The 14332-nt window shown below is 35.2% G+C and overlaps 1 protein-coding gene across 2 annotated transcripts in view; it reads left to right on the forward strand.

Annotated features, from left to right (window-relative positions):
- The window catches only part of LOC139969921 (uncharacterized), a 74081-nt gene extending 59749 nt beyond the window's left edge, over positions 1-14332 (forward strand). For both annotated transcript variants that reach the window (XM_071975331.1, XM_071975332.1), the window contains exons 6-15: positions 342-433; positions 1697-1766; positions 2747-2917; positions 4114-4209; positions 5234-5340; positions 6187-6364; positions 7045-7210; positions 7718-7963; positions 8376-8459; positions 8896-14332. In XM_071975331.1, the coding sequence (XP_071831432.1) occupies positions 342-433; positions 1697-1766; positions 2747-2917; positions 4114-4209; positions 5234-5340; positions 6187-6364; positions 7045-7210; positions 7718-7963; positions 8376-8459; positions 8896-8945 (1260 nt within the window). In that variant the 3' untranslated portion in view covers positions 8946-14332. The remainder of the gene's footprint in view (positions 1-341; positions 434-1696; positions 1767-2746; positions 2918-4113; positions 4210-5233; positions 5341-6186; positions 6365-7044; positions 7211-7717; positions 7964-8375; positions 8460-8895) is intronic.

Genomic DNA, 14332 nt, shown 5'->3' on the forward strand with positions numbered 1-14332 from the left:
TACACACTTGACTGAGCCAATTTTGTTAGACCCTATTGGCATGCCCGTAGCCTGGCCAGGAATAGGTGGGGGGGGGTCTACCTTTAGTCTATTTCGCCCCTCCTTACCTCTTATTTACTTATTTTTTTCCCTAATTGCCTGCAATTATTATCTGGCAAAGCTGTTGGTTCTGGGGTAAGTTGAGTCTATCATTTGAATTTGAGGTGTTTAAACTTTTGAAATGTGGTTAGTTTTGTAAAGATTGCTGATATCTCAAATCCACCCTGCTCTGCTGATAATAAGTTACACTTAATAAAAATAATATTTTGATTTGATTTGATTTGATTTTTATCCATCAACAGGTTTCGGACACTCAGAATGACAAACTCAGAGCTATCCCGCATTTCTGTTTTCCTGATAGCTTTAAATGGGCTCCAGTTGACAGCTACAACAGGTGAGATGAGTCAATGAGTCATCATTATTAAATATGAAATTTAAGTCGATTTTGTTATTCTTACTAATAGTATAGCAGTATCTCCATAGGCTTGTTCAACATGGTTGTCATGGTGATGATGAATCATTCCCCCCACCCACCATATCTCTGTCTTTTAAGACATTTTCATTCCCTGGTAAAGGGTAAACAGTATTGAACCCAAATATGCTACAGTAGGAAGTCAAATAATGGTCACACATGCTCCAACTTTCAACCAGCAATTTGCTGACACTCTCCATGTATTTCCCATTAAGACATTGAACACTACACAATGTCTGGAAACAATTTGGATTTTCAGAACCATGATGAAGTATTTTTCAAAACTGCTAGCAGTTTGAACTGTGCTAAAATTTGGGACCAATAGTGATGATGATTAAGTTCAACTAGCTGTTTAGGATGGTCTCCAAGACAGCTGTATATATAGATAAACAGACATGTGTTAAACCACAGACATATTAATAATCAATGGTGTTAGTATGTGATTGTCATTTATAGACAGTACTTAATAGTATTAGTCATATCCTAACCAGCCAGTCCTCCTGTAGTCTTTAGAATGTAAACATGTTACAGTGTAAGTATAGTAACAGATCAGATTTTACCCTGATTTTTCAATTCTACTGCAACAAACTGAATGATATAATCCATTCAACATGTAACCTTCCAACCCCCCTTCCCCTTCCCCTCCCTGGGACCAAACAAGGAGACTAGTTGATCAAAACAACTAAATGCTTGCCATTTAAAACACAGTGGTTAATGACTTAAATTTACTTTGGTAATTGACTAGTTAACATTAACTTGGTTAATTTACTTGGGTAATGACTAAATTTACTAGGTTAATGACTAAATTTACTTGTTTAATGACTGAATTTACTTGGTTAAGGACTAATTTTACATCCTCCCTGCTGGAAAATGACTTAACAGCTTAAATGTGCTAAGCCTGATCCCAGTAAACTTCCATGCTGGTAGACCCCTTAGTAACTTTATTAGACAAGAACAGCTTTAAAACGTAAACAAAATTCTTTCTTTTTGTAGATGAAAAGTTACTAATAATATTAATAAAAAAAAAATTCAAACTTTTGACATTTTGTCTTACAATCCCAAATATCAGCATTCCATCTTAAAATAATCAGCTCAGCTCCTTAGATTGCTATAACGCAGTCATTACTTGTCCTTGCCAAGACATATTGATGTTGACCTTTGACTGTCTTTTGTTTTTCTTGGCAGTGAAACCTTCTCCTTTGTACTAACCAGTTTTGACGGTTCCAGATTTTATGGTTATAACAGACGACTACTGGTAAGTAACTCCACCGTGGCCTCCAGCCCCAGGTCTTACCCCGGGGAAGAAAGAGTTCACTGGGTCCTGTTCATAAAGTCTTCATTCTTCCTTAAGTGTATCATAAAAACAAGAAATATATTGCTTTTAATACCATATCTTGCTGGGCCTGCTTATTGACCCTGGTACCCAGGGCTGTAGGTGCACCTGATCCTACCTCTCTTCACTCCAGTCAATAGGCTGTGTAGTAAATTCCCCTTCATATACAACCCTATGCAATTCATAAAAAATGAAGGCAACATAAAGTTTAGATATTTGGATAATTTTTTTTTTGTGTGCATATGATGAATGCTGATGTAAGATATTGTTGGAGTCGAATGTAATCATTAATCTAATACTTGCTAATAAATATTCATGAGGTGACTGTCTTTTGATAGGTCAGTCAATCAGTTGCATGTACTTTTTGAGTAATGCTCAGTCGTTGAAATGTAAATTATCAGAATTTGGCAACGGACGAATAAAAAAGCTTTTTGAGTCAAATCTCAAGGAAACAAACAGGAAGTAGACAAAGTCACATTGAGTTGAGGTTCAACTTCAGTTTATGAAACCTGTAAAGGCGGGACAAGGTAATTTTCATTCGATTCACGAATCTTCCTGGAAGGTTTTCTCATAAAAAAGTTTGTCTTCAAATCTGAAACATGTGGACTACTCACCTACTAGTTAAGTGAAGCATATTGGAGGAACCTTTGGCTTTTAGAGAATGAAGCATATGTAAGCACAAGAATGTGTACGCTATAAGGTATGTGCACTGTTAGGTGAATAGAGCCAAACACTAACATATAAACTAGATGTAAATAATTTGTAACAGCATCGTTAGGTTAAAGCACTGATGTTGTTACCTGCCCAGTCATTTTTGTTCAGAACTAGAACCATGTGACAATTTCAACAGCTCAAACAAAAAGCGATGTTTATTTTTGTTTATTTTTCTTTTTATACCAAAGCCTCCAGGTGAAGGAGCCAGATTGCCAGAAGTCTTTTGTGTCATGACTCCAATTCCCTGTTATCCACTTTACTTCCAACTACTAGACGAAGTAGAGAGACGGAGAAAACATTCCATGGAGGAGGTAGATGCCTTCCTGAAAATAGCCGCCCAGATGTCCCTTCCAAGACCTGTAAGTTAAATCCTGACATGACTAACACATGTCGAGTACAACAGCATGAGTACGAACTAGTAGAATTCTTCTTGATATGAGTACTAGTAAAGCGCTTCTTGATATGAGTACAAGTAAAATTCTTTGTGATATCAGTACAAGTAGAATTCTTCTTGATATCAGTACAAGTAGAATTCTTCTTGATATCAGTACAAGTAGAATTCTTCTTGATATCAGTACAAGTAGAATTCTCCGTGATATCAGTACAAGTAGAGTTCTTCTTGATATGAGTACAAGTAGAATTCTCCTTGATATCAGTACAAGTAAAATTCTTCTTGATATCAGTACAAGTAGAATTCTTCTTGATATCAGTACAAGTAGAATTCTTCTTGATATTCATGAGTACAAGTAAAATTCTTTGTGATATCAGTACAAGTAGAATTCTTCTTGATATCAGTACAAGTAGAATTCTTCTTGATATCAGTACAAGTAGAATTCTTCTTGATATCAGTACAAGTAGAATTCTCCGTGATATCAGTACAAGTAGAGTTCTTCTTGATATCAGTACAAGTAGAATTCTCCTTGATATCAGTACAAGTAGAATTCTTCTTGATATCAGTACAAGTAGAATTCTTCTTGATATCAGTACAAGTAGAATTCTTCTTGATATCAGTACAAGTAAAATTCTTTGTGATATCAGTACAAGTAGAATTCTTCTTGATATCAGTACAAGTAGAATTCTTCTTGATATCAGTACAAGTAGAATTCTTCTTGATATCAGTACAAGTAGAATTCTCCGTGATATCAGTACAAGTAGAGTTCTTCTTGATATCAGTACAAGTAGAATTTTTCTTGATATCAGTACAAGTAGAGTTCTTCTTGATATGAGTACAAGTAGAATTCTCCTTGATATCAGTACAAGTAGAATTCTTCTTGATATCAGTACAAGTAGAATTCTTCTTGATATCAGTACAAGTAGAGTTCTTCTTGATATGAGTACAAGTAGAATGTATGTAATTCTTACAGCTACGAGAAGTACAAGATTTGCGGAGAGTTCTCTGCACAATATTGTGAAATGGATACATTTATGTGAAGTTAAAGGAAATATTATAGTTAAAATTATTCTATATTTTCTTGTCTACGTGCAATATTTTTATTTATCGTTGTACTTTATGGGTCACTGTAAGGGTCTTTTCTCTTTCCTTTTTTCACACCAGGGTGGTCATGTCAGGATTAGCGCATCGTTAAACTTGCAGCTTTCATTCAGAGAACCTTTGTTATTGCAAAGACCACAGGATTCAAGGCTTGAACATGTAAGTAATATATCCAAGGGACAGGGTTATTAAAATATTATCATATATTAAAATAATAATAATCAATGAAAAACAACAGCAACAGCAAATAACATCATTAAGTAATAATATAAACTTAGTTAAAATATTTCAAACTTTGTCAAGCCTGTGAAATGGCAAAGTCAATGCCTACATCCTAACACTCCCATCAAAAGATTAACTTCACTGGACACCATCTTAGATAGGATTGTACACTACTTAGTGAACAGGAGGTTGTGTGCTGATATGATATCTGTGGTTTGTATCCTGATTCTAAGCAACCCATATTGTGGTCTGTCAAACTCTTTAATCAATTTCCTAGATGTTCATGTACTAATAGTTGCTGATATGATATCTGTGGTTTGTATCCTGATTCTAAGCAACAACTCTCTTGCTCTGTCAAACTCTTTAGTCAATTTCCTAGATGTTCAGGTACTAATAGTTGCTCTGTACAAAATATTGTAACCTTCCTCCCAAATAGCTGAGCATCCCCCACAAAATGCTCTGCCTTGTACACCACTAATCAGAAGAAGTTCAATGAATCTCATTTTTGCGACACAGGGAACCACCCAGTTTGCTTTGTAATTCCCATCAACTTTGCTGAGCTTCACTGTTTATCTTAAATCATAAATGTTTTATACTGGAATGGCGCAACATTTCATTTGAAACGTCTGAGTATATTTGATAGTCTTGACAAATGTGGGAATTCATCGCAGTAACACCATGGTCAAAACAATATGTTCCAAACCATTAACAAACAAAGCCTTATCCCAAATGGTCCTATTGATTTGATGTGTATCATTGTGATAGGAAATTAAGAAGTAAAAACATGAAAATTACAGTAAAGGGATGAACAGCTTAGATGAAATGTAACCATTATTTGAGTCAACTATTGAATTATTTCATCTTCCTGGAGATACAAAATTATTGCCTGGATTCTTTTTCTAAATGCCTTAAATTATGAATTATATTTATTTCCAATCATATTTCTTGTCTTTTCTTTCAGATTGACTTTGATTACTTGTTTAAGTGCCTCAGTATAACTCATGTACTTCACGTCTTTGGTTCTTTGCTGTTAGAGAGGAGGATCATTATGTTTTCTAGTTATTTAAGGTAAGCAATACACAAATGTTTGTTATATACCTCCGTGTACCTCACAAACAATCTCATTTTGGGCCCTTGGTTTAAAAATGAAAACAAAACATAGTTAGGGTAATGCAAACATTTGTGTTTAGAGCTCAGTTTACCTTATAACATTTGGTTATTTGCTTTCCAGAGCATGATAATAATGTTCTCCAGTTATTTAATGTAAGCAGTACATGGATGTCTGTTCATACCTCAGTATATCCATTAAATTGTCTTGCTTTTAGATAGAACAGTAGTTTTGTTTTCAAGTTACTTGAGGTAAGCAGTGCACAATTGTATATTTATACCTCACTATACCTCACATGCAATGTAACTTTTATAACCTGCTTTAGAAGGAAGGATGATTATGTTTTCTAGTTATTTCAGAATAGTATCTGTCATAATGCACACATGTATATTCATGCCTCAGCATACCTCACAACCTTACAAGGATGTCTGCATGATGTTTATTTCAGAAGAGTATCTGTCATAATGCACAAATGCATATTCATGCCTCAGCATACCTCACAACCTTACAAGATAATATTTAAGAAGAGTATCTGTCATAATGCACACATGTATATTCATGCCTCAGCATACCTCACAAACTTACAAGGATGTCTGCATGATGTTTATTTCAGAAGAGTATCTGTCATAATGCACAAATGCATATTCATGCCTCAGCATACCTCACAACCTTACAAGATAATATTTAAGAAGAGTATCTGTCATAATGCACACATGTATATTCATGCCTCAGCATACCTCACAACCTTACAAGGATGTCTGCATTATGTTTATTTCAGTGGATGTTAATCTCTTTTATTTTCACAGTAAGCTATCCAAATGTTCACAAGCCATCGCTGCCTTGTTGTATCCGTTCTCATGGCAACACGTCTACGTGCCAGTTTTACCCCAAAAGCTTCTGGATATGTGTTGCTCCCCGACACCGTACATCATGGGCATGTTGTCCCTCAGTATTCCAGAATTAGATGATTTGCCCCTTGAAGAGGTAAGTCAAATAGTGGAAAGAGGGGTACGTTATCTTCAACAGTGTTGTTAGGTTTCTGTTGTCTTCAGAGAACCTTCAGCTAGTTGGTTGTTAATTAGCTTCTTTTGGTGAATTGAGGTAATCTGGAGTAACAAATTAGATACTTCCAATGATTGATATGTTACCAATTAATCTTAAGTTTACAAGTAGAATTACTTCTGTAGATAATTAAACCCTCATTAAAGAGAAGTAGTCTGGAGCAATGATGACAATGAAAAGACCAAATAAGAAATGTTAAGAAGATGTGGTCTCATAATCCTGTAGGTTTCAAGAGTCTTTTCATCTTGTGGGACATTTTGTCTTGTGGGACATTTTGTCTTTTGCATATTTTTCTCATGGGTTGCAACTCTCCTTTACCCTTGTTTATCAAAAAGAAGCAGACATCGAACCTCAAAGAGAACTTTTGAAGTTTTTGATTATACATCTGCTTGAAAATGACTTTCAGCTGTTTCAAGCTGAGGTTTCTCTTACACTCCAACTTAGCTCAAAGTTTGAGTCACTTTGACTTAATTTTTGAATTAATTTCTGATGTTTTGAAGCATATCTTGTGACTTCCCGTACTTCATGGACTGTTAGAATCAATCTGAAATTTCCTGCATAATTTTTGAAAATTAACGGGCTCATCTGATTATCGTTTGCAGGTACTGATTGTAAACCTTGATGCCAGAGATTTTGACGTGCAAGTTGGAGATGAGAGCACTATTCTTCCAAGGAGGTTATCCCAGGGTCTGGAGAAAGCTCTCAAGACGTGTTTGAGAGACAGTGAAGTAACAGAGGCCAGGGATGTGGAGGATGAACTCTCTGTAGGTAAGTATCTAACCCTCCACCACCCCCCAACCCCCACCCCTCCCCCATTTGAAGACAGCCCTAACCTTACTCCTCATTACCTCCTGAACTTACTCAGCAAATCCTTACCAGGAAAATGTTGTGATTGCATCTCCACTCCAGTGTGTTTTAAGAAAGGAAACTAAGGCAGGGGATAATATCTCAATCTAAAATTTCCCTTCGCAATGCAGTTTTTATCTTGACTACACACATTTTATTTCCATACCATAATTATGATGGAAAATGCCAACATTTTGATAATTTCCAATTTGCTCCTTGTAAAGGGAAATATCCTAACATAAGACGGTGGCTGGTCAATCATTTGTACAAATGTTGTGTGACCATTTCGGAGGTACTATGCGTACAAGATATTCAAACTAGTGATTTGTTGAGTTTACAGTTTCTAAATCGCTACAAACTAACCCGTCAATAGCTGACAATTATTTATCATAAATACATACATAACAATATTTTTTTTCTTTCTTGCAGATTGTGAAGTAACAAACAATAACATCTCAGAGGCATTCATTCACTACTTTGTTGAACTAATGGGTCATTATTTGAACCACTTTCAACCGTCACCAGAGGGTAACATGGTCTTTGACCGGGAGGGTTTTATCAAGAGTACTAATTCCAAGAGCATGAAGAGGTTTCTGGAAGTCTTCACAGAGACACAAATGTTCTCTCTCTTCATTCAAGAGAAAGAAGCAGACAGCGAGGAAGGACTGAAACAAAGTAAGTTTACAAACTTGTGACCAATCAGAACGCAGAGATTATTAGATCAAAGATCCAGTGACCAATCATAACGCATAGATTATTAGATCAAAGATCAAGTGACCAATCATAACGGATAGATTGTTAGATCAAAGATCAAGTGACCAATCATAACGGATAGAATGAGAAATGCGCCACATTTCAGGCAAACGGCAATTATTATGATTATTTTTTATAATTGGTTCCGTTATTACTTGGGAATTGTAAAGGGCTTATTATTATGAGGTTAGTCATATTTCAGCAAATCATATCTTTGCTTTTAGAAATTGATACACAATGTTCATTTTTTCAACTTGGTGAATGTTTGTCTAGGTTTGTTTGATTTCTTTTTCATAGAAAAGTAAAATTCAGTCCTGTTTTCTTGTTGTTTTAGGTCTTTTTGATCAAAGGATACAGACTTATGACACAGAGAAAAGAAACAGCAAGTTACTGGGAGTAGTCAATGTCAAGAAACTTGGTAAGTCAATTCTTTCTATCAGTTTTGGAATAATTCATAACTTTTTATTAACTTTCAGAGGTTGCCTGTTAACAATACTTTGTCCTTTATATAATGAACACAAAGTAATTGTATCAGCTCTGTTGTGCTGGGTGGGCTGATAAAGTGGTGAAATATTCCCACATTTTCCTACACCAATGCATTAAACCTGCTTCCTCATCACAAGAATTGTTTTGAAACAAAAGTTAAAATAAAGTTGTATCTCGCAATAGGGTGTGATTTGTTGTTCTGATAAGCCGCCCTTCATTATTAATATTTCACAAAACTAGACTAATGTTACCTGTGTCTTGCTTGTAAAATACTACAAGACTAATAAGCTAAATACTTGAGACTTCTTTGAACATCACATGTAATACTCTTTATTATCAATGCTGAATGTTAAATTTTGTCTCCGTAGGTCAGAAACTTGCAGGCACTGCCAAAGGAGTCAAGGTTAAAGTCAAGTAAATGATCACCAAAGATGGATCATGAATCATCAGGTGGTCTCCATTCTGGTCATGTGACTGTCAGATGCTGTCCACGCCGAAACTTGACCTCACTCGAGGTAAAGTCATAGATGAACAGACCTCTTTCATTACTGGAGGTAGTGAGTGTGAGGACCATGTCATCAACAAGCATTTTGCAATGGTGACATTGTAGAGAATGTTTGATGACCAAGGCAAGTGGACATTGGTTATCACCATGTCATTATAGTGTCTGTGGTTACTGAGGCTGCTACAAGGACTGTCTAGTACTTGGGAAGGAGACACTGGAGAAAGTCTGAGAACCGAGTCAAACAGGACTGAATGAGTCTGTGAAGATTTCATCAAGAGCACAAATATTTGACTTTGTCTGCCAGCTTATATGAGGGTCACAAAGATGATAGCTAAAGCATTTAGCTAATTTGAAGACTAGCATTAAAAATGTGGGCATTGTTATATTAAGAAAGCTGGTATCTAAAGGTGTTGTCATAGTAACAGAAAATGATCTTCCAGATGCTGACTTTTGTTATGCCTGGTGAGGATAATCAGACAACTCATATAGAATCCAAGGATATGTTAATATGAATATGCAAATGATACATTATAGAAAGTAGATTGTGGTACGTTATCCTTTGGGTTATCATTTCACAGCAACCAGTGCTTTCAAAATGTTCTCTCTTAAAGGAAATTACACACAGGATTTATGAATGATGAAATCTTACTCTTGCCTATGAGGTCTTCCATTTCTATGGATGTACTGTCCTGGTTGAAATAGGCCTAATGCTGACAATTGACAGGCATGGATTGAGAGAAGTTGGGGGTGGGAGGGAAGGGGTCACAGATCTAAAAACAACACATTTTAATAGGGATGAGGGAGAGGGGATGGGGGTTGAGATGATACAAGGGGGTCACCGAGAGGTGATCAATAGGCCCCAGGTGCTTGTAATGTACTAACACCACTCAAGATATTTTGTTGTTTGGTTTAAGCAGCTCATTAATTATCTATCAGTACTTACATAAATAATACTTGAAATATACAAGAGAGAGATACTACTTCCAGGTCAAAGCTTCTCTCGTGCAAGAACCGAGAAGGGAAATCTTCATGCTGCTGATTCTGAAGCCAAACATCAAGAAGATTGTTGGTCTTCAGAGTCAAGTTTATATCACTAAGGAACATTTCAGCTAGTTATTATTAGTTAGATAGTGATGGAAAGGACAAAGTAACATTGAAACTAGATTTAGTTTAGGTTTAGTCTAGGTTTGGATTTTCAAATCGCTCATTTATTACTTTTTAACAATTATATATTAAATTTGGTTTAGATGTTAATTAAATGCTGTGAAAATTTTACCTGTGATAATGCTGCATTGTGTATGTCAGTGTACTTGTAGAGATTAGTGAAGATACTTGCAGCTAAGTAGAGAGAGAATTTACAGATTTTTTTTGGAATGCTCTGCTTTTGGTTCACTACTTAAAAGTAGAGAGAAAATCTGTTGACAGAGGGTTCCTTGGTGCTGTAGTAAGTTGAGTCTTGTCTATCCGACATGCTCAGTGATTAACCTCCGCCACGTATCACGATCTTGCGCAAGGTTTATTGCTTCCTCGAAATTGTTAATGTTAACGTCCTTAAATTGCGTCTTCATTTTTCCAAGCAAGGTAGTCACAGGCCTTTCTACTGGTTTACAGTATGTCTCAATGCATGTCTTAAAGCAACCTTTGCTGGAGCGTCCTCCTGGAGTCTTGCTATATGACCGAAAAATCTCAATCTTCTATGTGCGACTATGGATGACCAAGGTGTTTGGTTGGTTTCATTGTAGAGCTCATCGTTTGATAACCAATTGTTATTGGTCCATCTAATGTTAAGAATATTACGAAGTAGTCTCCTTTGAAAAGTGTCAATTTTGCGATCAAGATCCTTCATTGTGCCCCACAGTTCGCAATTGTACAAAAAATACTCTTGATAGAGCCTCGAAAATCCTAAGCTTATTTGTCAAATGAACAAAATATTATAAACATAGCAGAACTTTACCACAAGATGATGGTTATTGTCACTGCATAACCATGACATCACATGGTATAATAATAACCATGACATCACATGGTATACTAATAACCATGACATCACATGATATCATAACAATGCAAATTTCAATCTTTTGTACAACAGCTTAATTAAAAAATTAAAGTTAATTGCTGTCAAATTTCTGCTGCTGGAGGAGTTGCTTTTGTACATTTATCAAGAAATACTCATTTTAATATTTTAGAGCTATTGAAACATTTACAGGAGGGTCGGGGGGGAGGGGGTGAGGGTAATATCTGTTACACAATCATTTGTATCATTTGAATCATTTGAATATATATAACAAGTCCAGCAGTGTTTACTATGCATCTGTCTATATGCAGCTCTTGGGTATTGTCTCTATGACAACAGGTATTTTGATTACTTAAAATAGGACAAGAATGTTTGGATACAATCTGTCAGCCATCTTTGCTTCCATTTTTGCATCTCATGATGATTTACAATTTGCAGTCTTGCATTTATTTACAAGTTATTTTCTTACTTTGAGGGTCTTATCTGTGAAATTCCTGTTTGTTCATTTCATATGATCTTCCTTATTAATATAGTTTGTTTTGCAAGGGTTTCTTGGCAGATTTCAAACATGTAGTAGCAGTCCACTTTAAAAAAATCTTTTATACAGGAATGAGTGTTGCCAGATGGCTAATTGCACACCAAGCATTATGCACAATATGTTCTTCAGCTTTCCTTTATATCCCTTCTTTTAATATTTCAGAATTTAAGATTTGATAGCAATTTTGTCAGAAATCACAAACTGGAGGCTGTGTTTGCCTTAGAACAAGTTGACCTTGAATGGAAATTCCTCTATGGTGTGGTCTCACCATTGTTAAAAGTTTTGCAGTTAAGGTAGCATAGAATTTCAATATTTGTTTACAAAGTAATTCGATGTCAAAGAGATACACATAAATGTCCCTAAGGGGTGATGAAGAGTCTGAAGTATACAAGTGACAGGTTGGGGTGGCAGGAGGAGGGGGATATGAACTTTTGAAGCACCCTATCCTGCTGCAATGATGTTGTTGCTGGAACAAATTATCTATCTTCACACCTTGAGATTGGAGAGCATTGCCAGATTCATCATTAAATCAACCTTACCAACTAAATATGAAAATAGAATAATATGAATATCCTCTCTGTACAGTCATAACATGCTCGGATACAACTATCATAGTAGAAACAAACTTGAGTTATAACAGAAAGAAAGAAAGAAGGGGAAAAAACAGCATGAGGGGTGAGTGAGCAGTCAAATATATGAATATTCATAGAGCTGTATTTAATTATTGGCATTTATTTGTATATAGTTTCCTCATGCTATATACATTGACTTCTCTTGTTGTTATTTTGAGCCAATATCCCAAATGTTTTGCTTTATAAAGTTTGAAGTAGTCTGTGCTTACTCTAATTGATCTAACACACCCATGATCATTTTTAGTGTGAGTGTGTGTGTGTATCTCTTTGATTTGACAGATATGAACATAATTAAAATACAGGAAACGCTTCAAGCACTTGCCAGAGTAGAAGCACTTTATGTTCGATGGTTTGTATCTTACAGGCGGAATATTTTCCATAATTTAATACTCATACTCTTCTTATTTGTTTACTCACTGTACATAAATTTCTCACATGACAATTTCTTGACATTACTAGAAGTAGTATTTATCATGTACGTTAGTGTGTCTCCAGGCAGTGAAAGAAGCAAAGAGACCTTAGTTACATGGTCTAATTAATGCAGTTACAATATTGTTATGCCTAATCAATGCAACTTGTCTAGTAATGTTGAAGTTGTAAGTTTAGGTAGACCACCTTACACCAAATAGTCTATTGTGAGGTCATTTGTCATGTGATCGGTATTTGCATATAGAAAATCTGATTGGTTAAACATTTCTCGGACCTTGTCCACTTCTTCTCGCACAAATACAAGACCTTAAGCAACCATTATTCCTTGATTTATGGCTGTTCTTCCTTCTTTTGCTTGTGCAATAGCTTTAGTTTTTTGGCATAGTCTTCTGTTATCCTGAGATATTTACCCTTATTTAATTTTGATAGGGGCAGTATCAGGGTTGTGTGGGTCAGGCAGGGGGAACTGCATCATACATATTGTGGGTATTAAAACTGCATCTGATTTTTTATAGCTCTCTAAAGGAAAAGTTTTTCTTTCTTTTTGTGGCATATAATGCAAGGAACAAGTTTATACCAATTATAAACGTTCACATATGCAATATCTTTCCATATATATTTAACCATCAGTGTATGCATTCTTATGCAACTTATATTGTCACTTATATTTTGCCATTTCTTAATAGCTAAAATGCAAACTGCTTAGAATTTATGTTTATCTTTTTTTGTGGATGAAATCAATTTGGCTGTATCCTTATGCAAAATGTTTGTTTGTTTTTTATGAACTTATTTTTGTGTGTAAACTTTTGATATCAGATGAGAAGTATGTTAGTAATTCTCTGTAGAGCGTTAATTTGGTAATACCTAACACCTGGTTTGATTCAGTGAAAAGTGTAAAACTAACGAAAGATAATTGACTTAGGTGGTGAAAGGGGTGGGGTGGGATAGGGTGTGACAGTGTCAAAGTGAAGGGCAACATTTTGTCAGTAAGTCCAACAAGGGGTTTACAGGAGAGAATTCTGGTGGGGGGGGGGGGTGCAGACTGTATATGGGTAAGTTTTGAATAATTGTTGTGAAAACGGAATTTGTGATCTGTAGCTTTTTATATCACAATTTTATAAACAAATACATAACTTGTCACTCTATTTTTTTTTCTTGGTGCGTGTGTGTGTGTCAAAGTTAGCAAGAGACAGGTATGCAAAATTTCAAAATTATGAGAGATGAATGAAATGTTGAAAATTTTCACTTTTTTAGGAGATGTTGTGGAAGGTATATTGACTGGTCAAGAGTGTTTTTATACGACCTTCCAGAAAGAAAAGAAAGTCTTTTTTGGACTTTTTACTCTGTACTCTTAATGTCGTTCTTTATGTAAGAATTCCTGTGAGATAAGTGTTCAATTGGAAAATATGGTATTATATATTATATAGTGTGGTATATAAGTGTTAAATATGTTGACTTATTGGTTTGATTGTTTATGTACTATACAGTAATTATATAGTGTATATTCTATGTTCTTATTGTAACACTGAAGAGAAAGAGAGAGGGTGTGTGTTTCGTTAGTCATTTTTGGTAAATTTCTAGAGATTTCTAATTGTTTTATGTTATATTAAACAGAATGTATATATTGAAATTGTGATAAATTTACAAAAAGCAATAAATGTTCCAAGACAAAATTGGAAAGATA

The sequence above is a fragment of the Apostichopus japonicus genome, chromosome 7 (assembly GCF_037975245.1).
Source record: "Apostichopus japonicus isolate 1M-3 chromosome 7, ASM3797524v1, whole genome shotgun sequence".
NCBI lineage: Eukaryota > Metazoa > Echinodermata > Holothuroidea > Aspidochirotida > Stichopodidae > Apostichopus > Apostichopus japonicus.